The following is an 18,117-nucleotide window of genomic DNA, read 5'->3' as shown; positions in this document are numbered from 1 at the left end:
TTCCCAATGTCCACGAGTAAAATTTAAATTTCTTAGTCATGGAATAAAATCTCTCTCATTTTAAAACCATTCTCCATTTCTCTCTAATTCCCAACACTCTCCAATAGGAGGCCCCAAGCTAGAATAAGCTTAACCCTATCCTCTGAGCTCTGTGAGCATTTACTCTGTGGTTCTGCCTGGTTCCCTATCTCTGCTCCTCTGCCCATCCAACTTCTAGTCATCCTCCCAAGTCAAGTCCCAACTTGTCCCCTCGCCACTCCTTTAACATAAGTATCCCCCTTCCTTGAATTCTTACATAATTTTCTCCTTCAGTCTGATGATCGAATAATACTGTGCATTGCTACTTAGAGTTTAATACGAATGATTATTTCACTCCTGGCTGAGAAACAGGCCCTTGATGGGAAGACTGAGAACACACTTCTTAGGAGGTCTCCAAGTGAGCTGCATAAATATGCTCAATAAATACTTATTAAATAGATAACTAACTTAATAAATAATTTTATTGACCTATTAAACCAACCCAATATTTTTCTATCAAATATAGGAAACTATTTTGATCCTGAAAAGCAAGTACTCTTATACCCATAGAAATGGAACGTAACCGATTACGAACATTTCTCCAAAGTGTCAAAAGAAATTATTGCAATAATGCCCCAAAGAAATATTATCAGAGAAATATACTTTAGGGTCCTAACACCCTTGATAAAGTCTATCTAATTTTATCCTTCAGGGAGATTTTATACTTCAACTGAAGAGCCAAAACTTCACTAACACTCTTAATACAGCAAAAATCATATTTAAAAAATCTTCCTAGAACTGTAAAATTTAACTACTGCAAATGCAGTTATTTTACATATTCTTAAAGGGGTTTATCACTCACTGAGAAAATTTTGTTTATCTCGAGAAGTAAGTGCTATATATTAGAAGACATTGTGTAATCTATAGACTTGTCCACTTAGACAGCAGGAAACAAACAGGCATCCAAAAGAATAGAACTACTTCCTCCAGTAATTATCCATTAAAGGGCAGTAAAATTTCCCCGATTTCCTCAAAGGGTTAAATCAGCCATACTGTCAGTTCCATCAAAGTTATCTCAAATCTCAAAAAAGGATAGAGACAAACCCATCTGGGCCCTCCCACTGGCATAGCTGACCCATGACCTTTGAGTTATCTGCAAACTCTACCAATGCATAACTTAAATAAATGCATTTGGATTTCAATTCCTATGGAGACAAAATATACATGAATGCCCAGGCTGTTGCACAGAAGAATTTGAATTTAAAGCCTGAATGCGATTTTGCTTATAATGGCAAAACAAACAAAAAAAAAATTCAATTAAACCTAGAGAACAACTTATATAGGTCAAGCAAACACAGGAAAAAGACTTGTGGTCCTATTCATACACATGCAGGCATTAAATGTATATGCAAACTCAGGCAATTTGTTTTCAAGCCACTGTTAATCTAGTATCATCAGAATTCAATTTAAAAAAAAGGGCTGTGGTAACGAAAAAAGGAAATATAAACCTGCTGAGTTTTACATATCAAAACATGCAACAATATTTCAATGTAATCTAGCATTATGAAATTTTCAACAGCAAGTGCAGTTTCTCATACTGCATTAAATATTTGCATAACCAAAATAAACTCATGTTTCCACTTAGGTTACTCAAGAACTATCCAAAAAGCTGGTAAAACATTTCATCTAAGTGACAAACTACCTCAATTATCATATCTCCATTAAATCTCTGTTATTGAAGAAAAAAATTGGTAGATCCTTTCCCTGAGCTATAACTATAGTTAATTAAAGCGTTACTCAGATGTCAAACTGACAGATTGGGCACATTTACAATAGGTAAGCATCAGGTAATAAATGTTAAATTCATCAGTGGTCCCATAAAGATAAATAACCCTTGTTACTTCTTGGAGCTGAGCTGCCTGCTACTGGAATTTGCTTTGTGTATCCTTTAGGTGTGTTATTAACTGAGTGAGGACAGAAAGACAAGTTTATTGTTGGATCTGAGGCAAATAACTAAGAAAATGTTCTTGGAAATCAACCTCTTCAATTCAAATTTTAAGTATTCTAATATCCTTGGAGACCCAGCAAGAGCACACACTTGGATTTTATTTCTTTCTGTGACTCTTTGAATAACATAGGTTTCCACCTGAGGTGCTTTCCATTTTGAAAACAAATCAGAATCTGCAAAGAGGAAATTTCAGAAATAATGCCTATAACAACTACTTCCATAAAAGTATCTATAGCTTATCATTTTGATGCTCACAATTCAGTGAGAAAACCATGGTAAAAAAAATAATCTTTCATAAATCTGGAAGCTGATACTCACGGATGCTAAAGAGTTTCTCCCAAGTGAACTGAAACTAGAACCCAGGTGTCTAAATCCAGTCCTCCCTTTAACTTTTAGGCAACATTTTTTTCTTAGGGGTGCAAGTGTCATTTAGTGGGCAAGATTAGAGGATAGAATGTACTTCTAGATATTTATGTAGACCAAAAAAAATCACCTGTTAATTATTTTCTGAGCTATAATATATGTAATGTACATACTATATATAATATAATGTGTAATAATATATATAATAATTCTGTCTTACATAAATACAAAAAATTATTTGCATGGTTTAGATATACTACATGGAATATATTTGTTTTTGTTCTATTGTTCTCTCTTATGTTTTTTCTGTGCTTTGTACATGGAATGGCTTTTGACATCCTTACTTCTCTTAAGTCCAATTTTATTCATTATTCGTATAAGCTTCTGGCAACATTTATGTATCTTCTAGTGCAGATGTGCCTAAGCAGGTATATACCGAACTCATATTATTTTTATTAAAAATTACTTTTATTTTATTCCTCTAAACCTCAAGCTGGTTCCTGAGGCAAGATTTATCTGCCCTATAATAATCCTTTCTGCTATTTTAATTTTCTTAATTTTCTCCTCTCTTTGTCTTCATAAAGCCTTAATTCTGAGAAACACTAGCATTGTTATATAACTGATACTTTACAAACATGTGCCTGGGTTTAAATAAAGTAAAACAGCCAGAAAGATTTATGTATTGAGGTAAAAGTCAATTTGGAAACATAATAAATATAAACTCTATAATTATCTTCACATAAGCACCAGGGAGTCTGGGTTATGCTTCTACGAGAAGATCCAAATTTAGTTTTTCTTAAATGACTTGGAAGGTCATCTTTTTTCTGATCTTACTCTGAACTTTAATCTGTATAACATGCCCTATTTCCTTTAGTTAATATATGTATTGTTTATTCTTTGACATAATTCCTAATAAAATTCATTTCAAAGGTCAGAGTCTCTAGTAGTACTTCATTATATGAACAACTTAAAAGAGACTCATGGAAACATGGTGAATGAACAAAAAAAGTAAAGTCTAAAATTAACCAATGAGTATAGAATTCAAGCCTTCAAATTATCTTAAGACTAGTTTCAATTACCTAGATAATTGAGGCAAAAGTAGGTTTTTTGCACTTAGTCTTACCTTTTTACCAAATTCAAGCCATACAATTCAAGCACCAAAATTATTCTGGCTTCAATTATCTAAATTTTAAAACATGAGTGTTCTTTAGTCCTTAATGTAATCTTTTTACCCAGCTCAAATGCATCTCCTCACAGGTGCCTATTGGCATGGAAGGATCCAGTGCCTCAGAGAACACAGGCAAAAGGCAAGAGAAGCCACATGCATTGACAGCTCAAGCATAAATTATGATAAAATATTTCCTGAGTTTTCAACAAAGTGAGTTTTTAGAAACCTCTTGCCTTTACCTTTATTAGAAATCTTGCCCTGGGCCCAGTCCTGCCTTAAATCTCATCTGAAGTTCTTTTATACAGGTGTATCTGAGGAATGGTGGAATACATATTGAGCCTTAATGTTTACCTGTGCATATTAATTCTATTCTAATCAAAAGGATGTCTGATTTGCAGCTTCATTACCTAGTTGGTTAATGATCTGTGTATACAAGAGAGGAAGGGGGATATGATAAAAGTTCGCCATGCGATTAAAGACTGTTGTACTACCTCTCCTGTTTTAATTTTGTCTATTTAAAGATAATCTCTGATTCCTGCATCTAAACTACAGATATGGGAGTGGTGCTTATAGAAATGTTTAATGCAATCTTCTGCTTCCCCCTTGGACTTTGTTAATTAATTTGGTCATGAGGTGAGCGATTCTCACCCCCTTCCTGGACCCCACAGCGGTCTTTCAGAGGCTGGTTTTGCTGCTAGAAGTTGGGGACATTCAGCAGTTCTGAGAATTTCTAATAAAGCACACTACTTTTGAATTTATTTACTAAGTATTACATACACATATATGTATATATGGAAAAGTTTAGATGGTACTTCATTATCATACCATTACTAATTGATGATATATCTCCTATGTGAACCATAGTTTTAGTAAACAAACCCTTTAGTATCTAGCAGATGAAAGCAGGGACCTTCAAGAAGATGGAAAGAGCACACAACAAAAAAGCTTTGTCATTTTCATAGCTTTACTTACAGCCAACCTTAAACGTGTATCATTGTTATTTCATAGGTTTCTCTCCCAATGTCAGTTATTTTAGTAATGCATTCTTGATACTGTACATAGGCTCAAATGTAAGGTCCTCACAACAGCTCAATGTGCAAAATTGAAGGGGTTTTGGTTTTTTTTTTTTGGTAGAAGTTGCCTTCCCATGTACAAAAAATTAAGGTGTTTTACTTAAGAAAATAATCTTGATAGGAACATAAATAATAATTGAAGAGACATCTCACCAGGGCCATGAAAAGGATAGCAGAGGTCAGCGAAAGGCATCATCTTGGAAGGGTCCAATCCAGTTCCTCCCAGCAGCTCCACAAAGTCTCCTTTTCCCCCACAACCTGCTGAGGGTTTCTGAGAGAATCAAGCAACAGGGAAGGATAAGTAAATCAATTATAGGAGAGAAACCATTTGACAAATGGCAAGCTGGTAAATTCATCAACCAGCCTTAGACTTCCTGGCAGTGCCACTTAATTCAGCATCCAGGACTCTGGAAATTAAAAGACATTTAAAAGAAAAAAATAATAAGAAGAAGTGCTTTTCTAAATCAGTTGAGTAATCATTTTTAAATGTGTTTGCATTTCTTTATAAGCTCCAGGACTGGAATGATAACATGGGAATCTGTAAACTCCATATAAGATATATAAAAATTGAATCTGAAAATGCTTTGCTTTTTAAATCATTTGGACATACATACAAAATTATTTGAATTTCTTAATACATGCAGTTAGAGTTTTTATGAATAGGGCTTTCACATCAGTTTTTTCTTCAACCCATGTCTTTTCCTCTTCTTTACAAAGAAATTTTTCCGCTATTGAGATAATCTTTATAATTTCTGCTGATAAGGATTTAGATTAGTTACAAGAATATCAAAGAAAGAAGAGAATCCTATTTTGGGGCTCAAGTTAGCTAGAGTTATCACTGTGTTTATCTTTCTAACTAAAATTTATTTCAAACTACTCAAAACAAGAATCTAGTCTAAAACTTTATATGATTCATTGCAACCACCTTTTTCTGCTGCCCTTCCTCCTTTCCTCACTGTCTCATCCACAGCAATTCCTGTGTTTCACTTTCCCACACAAACAAAGGAACCCCTCTTAGTCCCAAATATTGCCCTTTGGGACACCCATCTCCTGTAATCAAGGCTGGCCTCATGTGCATGCCACCTGTGCTGCCACGCAGGGCCCATGCTTACAAGGGCCTAGTCTTGAAATTCTTAATAATTTTTAAATAAGGGTTCTCACATTTTTATTTTGTACTGTCCCCCACAAATGATATAGCTGTTTTTCTCTGTGGTCTTCTTCTTTATTAAGGCATGTAGACCTAGTGGAGTGTGGTAAGGTGCTCAGAGTTTAACCAGACAGACCTTAGTACATAAGGACCCAGATCTAAAATAGTGAATGTTATATAAACAAACACACACATGCAAACATTTAGAAGACACTGAAATGCAACTAGAACTAATCAATAATTTAGAAAATATTATAACAGTAACTAGCTAATGAAAGTGAGCAGGTGGGGACACATTTTTAAAGCACCTAATGTGTTTGGTTCTATGCTACATGCTTTGTGCATAATTTCATCAAATGATGAAGTGGAGGGTTAATTAGCCCCTCGGTGTACAGGGCTTATGTTCTTGTATGAAGAGTTGAATAAGCCATTTAGGGTGAAGGGAAAAAAAAATTAATTGTCTTTTTCATGAGTAGAGAATGTCCAAGGGGAGCACCTCTTAGGACTAAATTTTCCACGTGGTTCTATAAGTTCTAAATTTCAGCAGGAAGTGGTGAAGGGGAAAAGGCAGGCTCAGGAGGGAGAAATGGGGAATAAAGGAGATAGGAAGAAGCAGAAGTCAAAATGAGAACAAAACAAAGAAACAAGGAAGTCGAATAGACCTATTTCTTGGTGTTCGATGACTTTTCTCTCTTTTTCCCAAACCTCTCAGCTATTCTTATAACCAATGGCAGAAACTGAGTTGTATACGGACCTCTCTGGAGTTCAGTTCAACAGTGATTCCTTAGATTTCTTTGTTGAGGTTGTACCTCCCTAGACTAAGCCACTATTGTTTCTTGTCTAGACTGTGGCAACGGCCCCCCAGGTGCACTCTTTGCACAACTTAGGCCCCTATAGTCAATTTACCACATGGAAGCCAGAATGGCCTTTGGGTAAACCTATTTCTCCCCTCTTTGATTTTGTTAGTTAATTTTGTCATGACATCAGCAATTCCCAATTACCTTCACCCCACCTGAGCATAAGCAAATGGGTTACGTCACTTTCCTGCCTGAAGCTCTTCAGTGGTTTCCCACTGCACTTAGAATAAACTCAGACTCCTTAATAAGACCTGTTGAGCTCTCCACACCTTGGCCCTGCCCATCTCCCTCCCTGATGCTCTCTCATATCACTACTCCACCTCTACTTTTCCTTCTTTCCATTTATGGAACCCAGCAAGCCCATTCCTGCCTCTGAGCCTCTGCACTACTTCTCTCTGTTCCCAACTCTTCCTGAGGCTGTTGGCTCCTTCTTATCTATCACTCAAGTCTCACTTTAAATGTCTCCTTCTCAGGACATTTCTTTCCTGACCACCTTATCACCAACAACAAAATAGCAAAGGAGCTCCTCGCCCTTACTTTTGCTCCCTTGTCCCAGTCACTATCACATCACTCCACTTCATTTTTTGTAAGGCACTCACCACTAGTTGAAGTACATTACATTTTTACTATCTCATCCCATTAGAATGCAAGGTCCACATGAGCAGGATCTGTTTTGTTCATTGCTAATTCCGAGCATCTATAATAGTGCCTTGCACATGGTAAGCACTCAAAAAATATTTTGTACAGAAATAGATGCCTAGAACACTGCAGACTTCGAATTTTTTTTTTCAGACTCTAAATTTTTTAAAGAGGAAACACTAAGATTACTCCTCATAGCCCACAATAACTAAAGTGTAGATCCCCCAATCTTCTACCATACATGCCATCTTCTATACTATTCATCAGGAAGGACATACGAACAATCTCAAGCTAATGAGGCTATGCCAGAGATACCCACTTATCCTGGTCTTTATCAAAGAATTATTCTTCCACTCAGGTCCAACAATAACAACAACAACAAAATAGCACTGAATTTAGGACTTAAAGGAAATTAGACATACTCCTTTTCTCACTCCTGATCCTATTTATTTGGTTTTCTCTGAAAACTGTCTGATTAGAAACTATGACTGTCTTTGATGCCAGAAAATACATGTGCTATCTCAACCTAGACATATGAGAAAGTAAAAGGAAATGAGGATGACTCAGAGGGAAGAAGTTACCAGTGCAAGTAAATGTGATCAAACTCAGCATTAATTTTAAAATCCATATAGAATTTCATGGGGAAACAAGTTGATGGAGACTCTCAGCTAATAATTTGTTGCAAAATGTACTGAATTAAAGGTAATGTAAAAAAACTTTACTGTATTTTGCAATATAAAAATCCAATTTCATATTTTATGCCACAGTTGGCATTTTTTCATAACACAGTCAATGAGATACTTTCTTCACATCAAAAGAAAATTCCAATAATCAGAAAAACAGCTGTGTAGATGACTCACACTAAGTTCTGCTAGAAGAGAATTTTTTTAAATGAAGCAAGTACAAGAGAGTTCAATTGTAATTATATGCCACAAGTTTACCAACTGAAAACATTTTCTACATCTCAAGAAAACTATTCAAATTGGTACAAGGGACACCTGAGTATGCAACTTGCAGCATAACGGAAATAGAAGAGGGATTTAGTCAAAGCAGCAAAGGCACACACATTTGAGACTTAATAGTCAAACAGAAGCACATACTCCTCCAATTTACTAATATCCATGTTTAGCCTGTATGATTACTTCTGTTCTGATGAAGCTGTGGCCTTAGTAAATGTTTTGGAAGCAAGTAAGGAACTCACCTTTAACTGCAAGCCATTGAAGTGTCCTAGGGTGAGATCAGATATTTTAATCGCCACAGGATAAATTATGGAGAAGCTGCAATTTCGATGCTGATGTGGAACTACCAGGGTGAACCTTCCATTTGGAGTCTGGGAAATTACATTGCAGGCTTTATAGAAAAACAAAATCACATTTTTCAGTACTTGATATGCTGAGTTTTTATAGAAATTTACCCTATCCTTATTCTAGGCTCCTATTTATGGTCTAGGGCCTGTGGCCCTGAAGAGAGTACATATCACAAAGGCAACCCAGAGACTGGAAGGAGTTGGGGAATAAAAATCACCAGTGATATATGGACATTGTCAGAATGCCTTTGGCTGTAAGGGGCTTCTAATCTTAATCTCAAGGAGCTGCCTTGTTTATAACAATCACAGACATAAATTAATAATCAACCAAACTATATGAGCTGCAGGAAGTTCTAGGAGCACTTCAGTAAACTAGGGTCCAAGTTTAAGCTGGGAGTCTGGAATAATCAAGGCTTTAAAGAGTATAAAGAAGTTTTAAACTTTTTTAAAACCTAAAATCAAGGCTTTAATGAGGCCAGAACTCGAACACTGTCTATCTGAAGACTTCATTCATAATTTATAGAGCCATATGTCACTTTTTAAATAACAAAATAAATAAATGATAAAAATGTCACAAAACAGTCTGAGAAAAAATAGAAAGCAGGCTTACATCTAATAAATATTTGTTGAGTATTAAGTGTTAAGTTGATTAAAAGATAAATTTTAATGTTTAATTTACTTCCTAGAATTTCTGAAATTTTTGTCTGAGTCTCAAGTCTAGACTTAAATTTATTCTTCTAGCTATGAAACTAATAGCATCAGAGTTTGTACCTTTTTTTTTGATGGTTATGGAAGAAAAGTTTCTGATTAATCAGATTAGGTCAGAATTACCTCTTGTCTCCTTCCTATAATTTTAATTACACTTAATTTCAAAAAGAACTGAAATTCTTTGATGATTCCAGAAGGTTTCTAATTTATAACCAAACAAAATATGGGAAAAACATTTCACTCTGTACTCCAGAATTATTCTGCTCCAGTCCTCAGAATCAGCCTTTTTATGGGGCGGGGGCTTCTTTCAAAAATTAAAGATCAGTAAGTAAATTATTCTTCGGCAGATAAGTCCCCATTTTTTGAGCACATGAAATGTTAATATTAACACTATTGCATGCAACCAAAAACGAGTGTTATGTTTTTCTGATTAAAAAAATTTTTTCTTTTAATGTGGGAAAAAAACAAGCGTTGAATGAACTCATTCTTTAAATTAATTAATTATTAATTTCTTTTTTATGTTGACATTGGTTAATGAAATATAATAAGTTTCAGCTGTACACTTTAACAGTAAGGCATATATATATTTACACTGTGTGAATGAGCTCATTTTGATTAAGATAATGTGTTTTAGGCCCGTATTGTTCGGCTTTTTAGCATCTCTGTGTGTACCCATCAGAAATGAACTAAATTAGAGTTGGGGGGCTCAGAATCAGATGACACTGAGGTCCTCTGGTCCAATCCTCTGCCCAGGGCATGAAATCTATCTACTGCATCCCAGATATGCAGTGTTTCAGCCTTTGCCTGAATATCTCTAAGACTGCAACTTCATATCTGCTCCCTCAAGCTTATTACAGATCAGTGGAATGACTTGGAGAGATTAAATTTGCCACTGAATGAATGCATTGTAGTGCCTTAGAAGATTAGACCAAAAGTTTGAAAAAAACTTAGAGTTCTATTCACCATAAATTAGTATCCTACCTAGCCTGGGAAATAAATTAAAAACTGTGATAATAATAAAAAAAAGCAATACCCTTTAGGTCATTTCTAATTATAAAAGAATTTCCATTCATAGCATTCCGTACCTCAAATTTCTTAAGTCTGTGCAATAGTACTATCTTTGAAAAGCAGATTTGACAGACCTCTCCTTCCCCCATCCCCCAACACATGAGTCCTGCCTTTGGCCTGAGAAGACAGGGAGCCTACTCACGAAAGAGGTTGGGATCTGTCGTTACAGTTAATGTGAATCCATTTCCTGCTTCATGGACCCGGAAGAAGATCATGGCCACATTCTGGGAAGATCTGATGCTCCTTCTGCTAAGACCACTCTCACAAAAATCTATGTACCTCTCGGTTGTGGGGATAGGATGATCCTGGGAACTGGGGAACTTCTCCCCCTTGAGAATCCAACCATCAAATACCTTCCAACAAAAAACACAGACATAGATGATTGCTTCCATCAACTGAAGTCACAGGTGTGTTGAAAATGGGGGAAAGTTACCCAGCAATGAGCCTTCAGTCATAAGAAACTGACAGCCTACTTGCTTTCCATTTGTATATATTTTGACCATGAGGGTGGTTTGCAAATAATATTATTAATTAATTATTGCTTTTTAAAAATAAACATTAAAGTTTCCAAAGTAAGTAAATTTTATTTTATAATTTCAGCCACCTTGGTAAATGAAACTCCAGACAATATCTATTTTTATTTTGGTCATATTTTCCACACATCCCACCTTCAGAAGAATTCCACAGAAGAATATTTGGGTTTCAGTTCCTCTCTTTCTTCTCCTCATTGAAATATGAACAAAATGTCTCAAAAACAGACAAAAGAAAAAACCAGAACAGCAACTTTACCTACCTGCCAATTGTTATATATGTTCCCCCCCCTTTATTTTTTTTTTTCATTTTTTAAATTCTTATCACATTAAAATATCAAGAACTACTTCCACACTTAGGCAACAATGGCTACTGAGGACTTTTTGCCTTCACTTGTTAAAGTTTGCAGTTGGATAAAAGGTCAGAGTCTATTGACGTTACTCAAAATCACCACAGGTCACCAATTTAACGAGCCCAGCCTAGTTTGCATTAGCAAAATCGCCAGCTACAAATTACTTTACCAGACCAGTCCTCTTCTAACACGTTGGACAGGTTCCAAAATAATTCTACTTTGAAGGTTTTAATCATGATCTTTTTAATTGGACTGCAGAGCTCCAGCCATCCCCAGCCGACCTGTTAGACTTACGGAGAATGACTGGGAGAGCAAATGTTATGAGGCTGGGAGCCTTGTCCTCCTACCCCATCTGCCTCAGACTAGATTCCCTCTCAGCAACCCTCCCAGCAGCCTGTGCCCTTCTGCTCCAAAATCGGATCACCCAGGCATTGAAAACAGCGTCTGCGAGCCTGGAACAGCTCCTCAGAGAGAGGCACCAGCAGGGGCAAGTTGGGCTCAGACCTCAGACGTGTGAAGCTGGTCTTCTAACCAGCATCTGCCAGCTTCTGGGCTGGCCTTCTAACCAGCATCCTCTTGCTTCGTGGACCCAAGCGCTCGCGCTAGTTTGTATCATTTATCTGCCTCAGCGTTCAACCAAGCTATTTCAAGCCTTTAGAAGGGTCCATCCCCAAGAGTGCACATTGGGGATTTCAAACCACTGCAACATCTGAAGCACCGGTCCTTCCGGGTTGTGGCTAGATCTTGAGGTTGGGGGAGGTTCCCGTCGCATGGGAGTCCTGGAGGGCGCCTCCCATTCCAGCACAAGTGAAGCATCTAATTATCACCAGCTCCCCAACCTCGGCAACCCTCGCTGAGTGCAGCATCCGGGCCCACTCCCCCCTCCCATGCTCCACAGCTGGGGCTGCTCAGTGGGACGCCTCACCTTCAGGAAGTCCCCGCCCTGACAGTCGATGGAGACCAGGTCATAGTGGATAGTGATGAACTCCTCAGGCTCGCTGATGAAGAAGGCAGCGCAGTGCAGCTGCGGCCGGTCGGCAGTGAAGGTGAACTGGCCCTGGACGCTCAGCATGTCCAGGCACCCTGGGGGAGGGCAGCGGGGACGGGGTCTCAGGCTGCAGCCACGGCGATGCTGGCCCCGGGCACCCCTTTCCGCGCTCCCCATTCCCGGGTCTGCATCGCCCCGCGCCCAACTCCCAGCATCGGCTGTGAGGCTCCCGCGTTCCAGGGCGCATCACTCCATCTCGCCCCAGTGTGCCTCCTCAGGACAGACCTTTAACGATGGGAATCCTAGCCAGTCCCTTCCAGGCGATGCCCTGGAGCCTCCTGCCCTCAGCTCAGAGCCCCGACCTCCCCACCTCCCCGCTGCCGCTGCGGGTGGACCCAGCCCCGCAGCCCCGACTCACGCAGAGCGCGGCGGTAGAGCTGCTCTTCCGCCAGCTCCCGCTTCAGGTTGGCGCTGAAGAACTGGAAAGGGTCGTGGTCCGCGGCTTGCCGCAGCTGGCAAGGAAAATGGACCAGTCAAGAAAAGTTCAAGGGGTGGGAAAGGGGACCAGGAACAGGGCACTCTCCCTGCCCCACAGCAAAGAGAATAAAGTGATGGGATCATTTCCGTCAGACCAGGGTATCCCCAGCGGCCGGAGCTAAGGAGGAAGAGGCAAAGAGGAAGGCCAGTCTTGGAGGAAAGCAAGGGAAATAACAGCGCAAAAGACAGGGAAGAGCCAACCCAACAAAGGCAAGAACCCAAGCAGTCTGCCCACCCCCAAGGCTGGACACTCACGGCACCGGAAGGTGTGATGGGTCAGTTCGGGGATCGCTCACCTCTAGGTACCTGCTTTCCCCTCTTAGAGCCACCAGAAAGATCAGAATGAAGTGACATTGAAGTTTGAAGGAAGGAGACATGCTGGCCTTGCCTCTGCAGCTATTGTGTTCTGCTCCCGAGGTCTCAGGCTTTGCTTCCACACCTTCGCCCAAGCTGAGAGCTGGAATCTGGTAGGGTCCCTTAGCTGAGTCTCTTTTATAAAGCAGCAAAGAGAGAAGGCTCTCTGCCCCTTAAGTGATCTGAGCTCAGTAACCATGGGTTACCCTGTCTCAGTGACAACGTACGTGGTGATGACGAGGGTCTAGCTTTCAGCCCCAAATTTTCAGAGCGGTCAGCATCATTCACCAAGAATGATTTCAGGCTCTTAAAACTTAGTGAACTAAAGTGTGGGAGAAAGAATGAGGTAGGGGTAGAGAATAATGGAAGGCATTTTACTTGACCTGCCAAATGCTGAGTTATCCTTTTCTATGGTTATTCAGGGGGTTTCTAGTCTTGCAAAGCAAAGTGACAACATTACACACATGCATAAAATACCCAAACACATATGACCTTATCATGCAGCCTTGTCACATAACCTTGGATGGACTTGTGCTGGAAATTGTCAGAAAATATAATATTCATGCAATTGCTCATGCCTCTCAGTAAGAAACTTGAGGTGTTTTCAGCTCGAAAGAGAAGCCGAACAGAAGTTGAATTCTGATTTTACAGAGTATTGCAGTAACGTAATTCAAGCTTTCTTTCTGTTCCTTAATCTTTGCTTTATCCTGGTCCAGTTTCTTGTAAGCAATTCCTTTATGAGAAGCTAACTCTGGTGTCTGTGGACTTCTGGATTTTAGCTGAGCTCTGAATGTATACGCGATGGACATACGCTAGGGCCTGACAACTGCAGCCATGACCTTAGTATCCATCTGAACCACGTGAAGTCATTCCATTTCATGATTTCAAATACCTGGATTACTTTAATACTCTGATAGAAAGAACTGCCCAGAAGCTTTATTATAGCTCTTCGTCAGCAAACTTCCAGAGCTAAACAAATGACTTAGAGATCCAGAAATAAGTTAAGTATAAGCTTATCTTTGCTGATTAGACAAAAAGAGAATTGCTTCTCCCTTATGTTCGAAATTGTGGGAAATGTGGGGACACACCACTTTTGGCTTTCCCACCCCTTTCCAATCTATAGGCTAAGCAAGGCAGCTACAAATCCTGAAAACTTCATGTTGTTTATCTCTGCCAGACAGAAAACATGGCCCTACTGTAGCTTCCATTGTTATTAAAATTATTACAAATAATGAGACCATAATAAAGGGTTTTAATTCAAAGAAATGGTTATATTTTTAGTTTATAAATACTCAAAATGAGCAACCATTTCCTTAGAGGTGTCAGAACTTAATATTTTCATATTTAAAACAATTCTGATCTCCAAAGGGGCTACCACTTAGTTGTTTAAACGGGAGGCCTTCCTACCACAGTCCATCTTTGTAAACAGTATCAGACACAGAGAGCATGAGAGAGAAGGTTGCCTAAAGGTCATGAACACTGGCCACCATGACCTTCTCCCCTTTCTGGGACTGTTTAGACATCTGAATTTTAGAGAGGGTGTAAAGAAACCTGAGAGGGATAAAAGGGGAGGAAAATAAGTGATTTAATACCAACTTGCTTGGCCGAAACACTCCAGGCCAGCTACAGGTCTGTCTCTAATTGTGCTTGAGGGGAAGCTCAGGCACACTCATCACAAATGCCACAGGCCCAGTCTCCTTTCCCACCAACCTAGCCATGGCCTTCGCTGGCTCCCAGAACAAAGCTCAGCACTCAGCTTAGAGACCCCTGCTTGTCCCAGTTGGGGGCCTAGCTTTACTAGCATAACCACAGAGATGTTTTTCTCCAATTTGCTAGCTAGCTTGCCTGGTGCTTCTTCTCTCTTTCTCTCTAAATATCTCTCTCTCTCTCTCTCTCTCTCTCTCTCTCTCTCTCTCTCTCAAACACACACACACACACACACACAGAGAGAGAGAGAGAGAGAGAGAGAGAGAGAGAGAGAGAGAGAGAGAGAGAGAGAGAGAGGAACCACATACAAGAAAAGCTGGGGTGAAGGAGGGCAAGCATAACCATTTTTACATAACAACCTACAAATAATAGCAGATGGATGCACTTGATTCCACCAAATTCTCTGTGGGGGAATTAGTGTGTAATTTTCACCAGCTTGGCAAATGTCTACTAAGTCAGTGGAAACTATGTTAATTTTGTTGCAAGGAGGGTTTTTTTTTTGTTTTTGTTTTTATTTAATTAAGAGTAACTAAAGGATGGAAACTAGAACCTATGGGCGGGAACTAAAAGGTAGAATTGGAGGACAAAGAGAAACCAGGTAGCCGTTCTCCATGAGCAAAAGTATGAAAAATGGGTGAGAGCAATAGAAGTATTATTTGGATTAGACAGGAAGAAAACTTTCTGGACAATAAGTAGGTCTATGTCTAAGCACTGAAGATACATTATTTTCATGGACTGATTTAGTCATCCAAACAAGTTGACTGGGCATTTTGAAATACATTCTTAGTAAACTCAGAGTCATCAGTCTGTTAGTTGGAATGACATGCATGTCCTCCTCCATTCTCTGCACAAGTTTTAGTTTCTCTCCGTATTTTGGAGACAACTTCTCCAATGCTGACGTTAATACAGTCTCTGGTCACTGTTTTTAGGACTTAAACTATTATTAGGTAGGGTTAAGACTTTCTTTTTGTCAGGTAGGATGAAGATTTTTTCTTTCACAAAACCCCAGAGCAAATTGTCACCTGTGTTAAGCCTGAAGGTCTAGGTGGCCACACAATATAGATCCGTATTATATTCCTAAACATTGTAGGGGGTGGGGGGAGCAGATTTTTCAGTTGTGCTGAGACTAAAGAGGCTTACACAGATAAGTTCTGAGTAGCATGCAGAGGGACTCTGTAATCACCCATATGGCCTGTGAAATGATTGTGACAGCCAAATGTATGCTTATGGAGTCTGTCACGGCTTATACACTGAGGTGTCAGACACAGCAAAGAGGACTACATAATCTCAAATCTCTTTCTCTTGGAAGGTTGGTCCCAAGACCCCCTTAAGTATTCCCTATCTGTAATAGTAAATGTTTTCTTTCGTCATTCACTTCAACAGAGAATACTGCCAATCCATGCTTTGGAAGACACTTGGGGAACCAGTATAAGCCAGTTTTTGAATAAAACTCTCAGATGTCAGTGCATCATCTTCTTTTCTTATGGTTAAGATGACCAGCAGTCTTAAACATTAGGCTTTTGGGGGTTACAAGTGACTTGTACCAAATTTGAACTTAAATAAAAAGGGAGATTATTATCAGGACACAGGGATGTCTTGAGGAATGCATGGGCAAAAAACAAGCAGCAGAGAGGCTCGGATGCTGCTTCCCAGTCTCTCTATTTCAGGTGCCTTCCCCCAGCATTTGCAGTCTCTGTGGCTGTAAACCAGCCATCAACAATTCCTAAGCCTTAAAATTACAACTTGACAAATGAAAATACCCTGAACCAATGTTCTCATAATCCTCAGTCCACAAAATTTTGTGGGAAAAGGCTCAGAGGCCAGGGGCTAGGATCTTGTCATAACATGACTGTTCCCTTGACAGCCATTGGACGTTGAAGGGAGAAGTAATTTCCAGAAAAAGGGATGCCGGATTTATAAAATAATGGGTATCTTCGAAAGAATAAAAACAAACAAACAAAGAAAACAAAACCATGGTTCAATGACCTCTTTGATCATAAGTTTTCTCACCTATAAAATGTGGTCCACACTGGGAATTATGGTAGAAATTAAATATTATACTTGCCTTAGTTAGAGAATAGCCTTAAATGGTAGCTATTATTAAATTATACCAATCATGTATGTCTTTATCACTAGGGCTAGTCTTCTAATGAGAATTTTATAAGAGCGTATGCATAGGATATGCTTTTCATATAATTATTAAATTAAAATGTATGTCTTCCTATTAGAACATTAACAGGTTTTAAAAGCCATGGTTAGAAAAGAGAGAACTAAGTTTTAATATAATTACAAAACTGCATTTGAAAAGACTAGCTAGGAATGGATTCCATTAAAGATTATACCCCGTAATGGATGGTGGCTTAGCTGCATCAGAAAGAAAAGCTGAAATGTAGAAAGCGGTAGAATTGAGAAGATTAAGAGAAGGGGAAAGTTGAAGTTATAAAGCAGAAACAGAAGATAATTAGGAACTGCCCAAAGAGATTCTGTACCGAAGATTGTTGAATGACATCACCTGTTAAAGCTTGAGGACACTGGGAATAAGAAAGCGATAACTTGTCAGGAAGGCTTTCCAAACAGTGATGTTGTGAGGCACTAAGAGAGATTAAAAGATCTGCCTAGATTATCACAATGAGTCAGAAACAAAGTCTAGACTAAAAAGACCCTTCTATATCCAGTCGGGTAATCAATCCTTCTTCAAAGACAGCGGTCCTGGAAATCAACTTGAAAAATTATATTTTAGGTTTTAAAAATTACTAGGCTAGCAGCAAAAAGTGAGATGGCACTGGCCAAAGCAAGACATTGGCAGATCAATAACTGCAAAGGAGATTGGGGATTGTTCATATTTGTGCAATGGCTTTCTTGACTTTGGAATGACATTGTTATCTCGACTTCCTTCAGGCTTACTCTAAAATATGCCATGACTAACATCTAGCCAATAGATCATAATGAAATGCCATTTAATAATCCTTCACTGCCCGCATCAAAGGGAAAAGTACAGCCGGGTCCAGAGCCGTTGGTGTGTTTATCATTAGGTAGTGGTGACGTGCATTGGCATGTAACATCAGTCTCTTCTCTGACGGAAGAGAAATAAAGTGTAGAGTCTCATTTTTTAGTGCCTTAGAATAGATCTAAAGGAGAAAAGTCTGTCAGTTGTGTGGAGTGACACGAGAAGCTCTAAATAATGAAAACAGTAAGCAAAAATGCAAGCTAGATAGTGGTTAGCTATCCGTGGTGCCTTCTTAGCTCACTTTCATGGGACCCCTGCCAGAGGCCAGCCTGCTTCTCCCTCAGCC

At 39.1% G+C, this 18,117-nt stretch overlaps 1 protein-coding gene across 1 annotated transcript in view; it reads right to left on the bottom strand.

Annotated features, from left to right (window-relative positions):
* Positions 1–4,730: 4,730 nt before the first annotated feature.
* Positions 4,731–18,117, bottom strand: part of CRHBP (corticotropin releasing hormone binding protein) — a 45,608-nt gene continuing 32,221 nt past the window's right edge. Inside the window, exons 3-7 of the mRNA XM_039857901.1 lie at positions 12,645–12,738; positions 12,164–12,321; positions 10,498–10,708; positions 8,475–8,623; positions 4,731–4,901 (exon numbers count right to left, since the gene is read on the bottom strand). Coding sequence (XP_039713835.1) covers positions 4,731–4,901; positions 8,475–8,623; positions 10,498–10,708; positions 12,164–12,321; positions 12,645–12,738 — 783 coding nt within the window. The remainder of the gene's footprint in view (positions 4,902–8,474; positions 8,624–10,497; positions 10,709–12,163; positions 12,322–12,644; positions 12,739–18,117) is intronic.

This window comes from Pteropus medius, unplaced genomic scaffold, assembly GCF_902729225.1.
Source record: "Pteropus medius unplaced genomic scaffold, Ma_sr-lr_union100, whole genome shotgun sequence".
In the NCBI taxonomy this organism is placed as follows: Eukaryota; Metazoa; Chordata; class Mammalia; order Chiroptera; family Pteropodidae; genus Pteropus; species Pteropus medius.
This window is presented reverse-complemented; position numbering and strand designations above follow the sequence as displayed.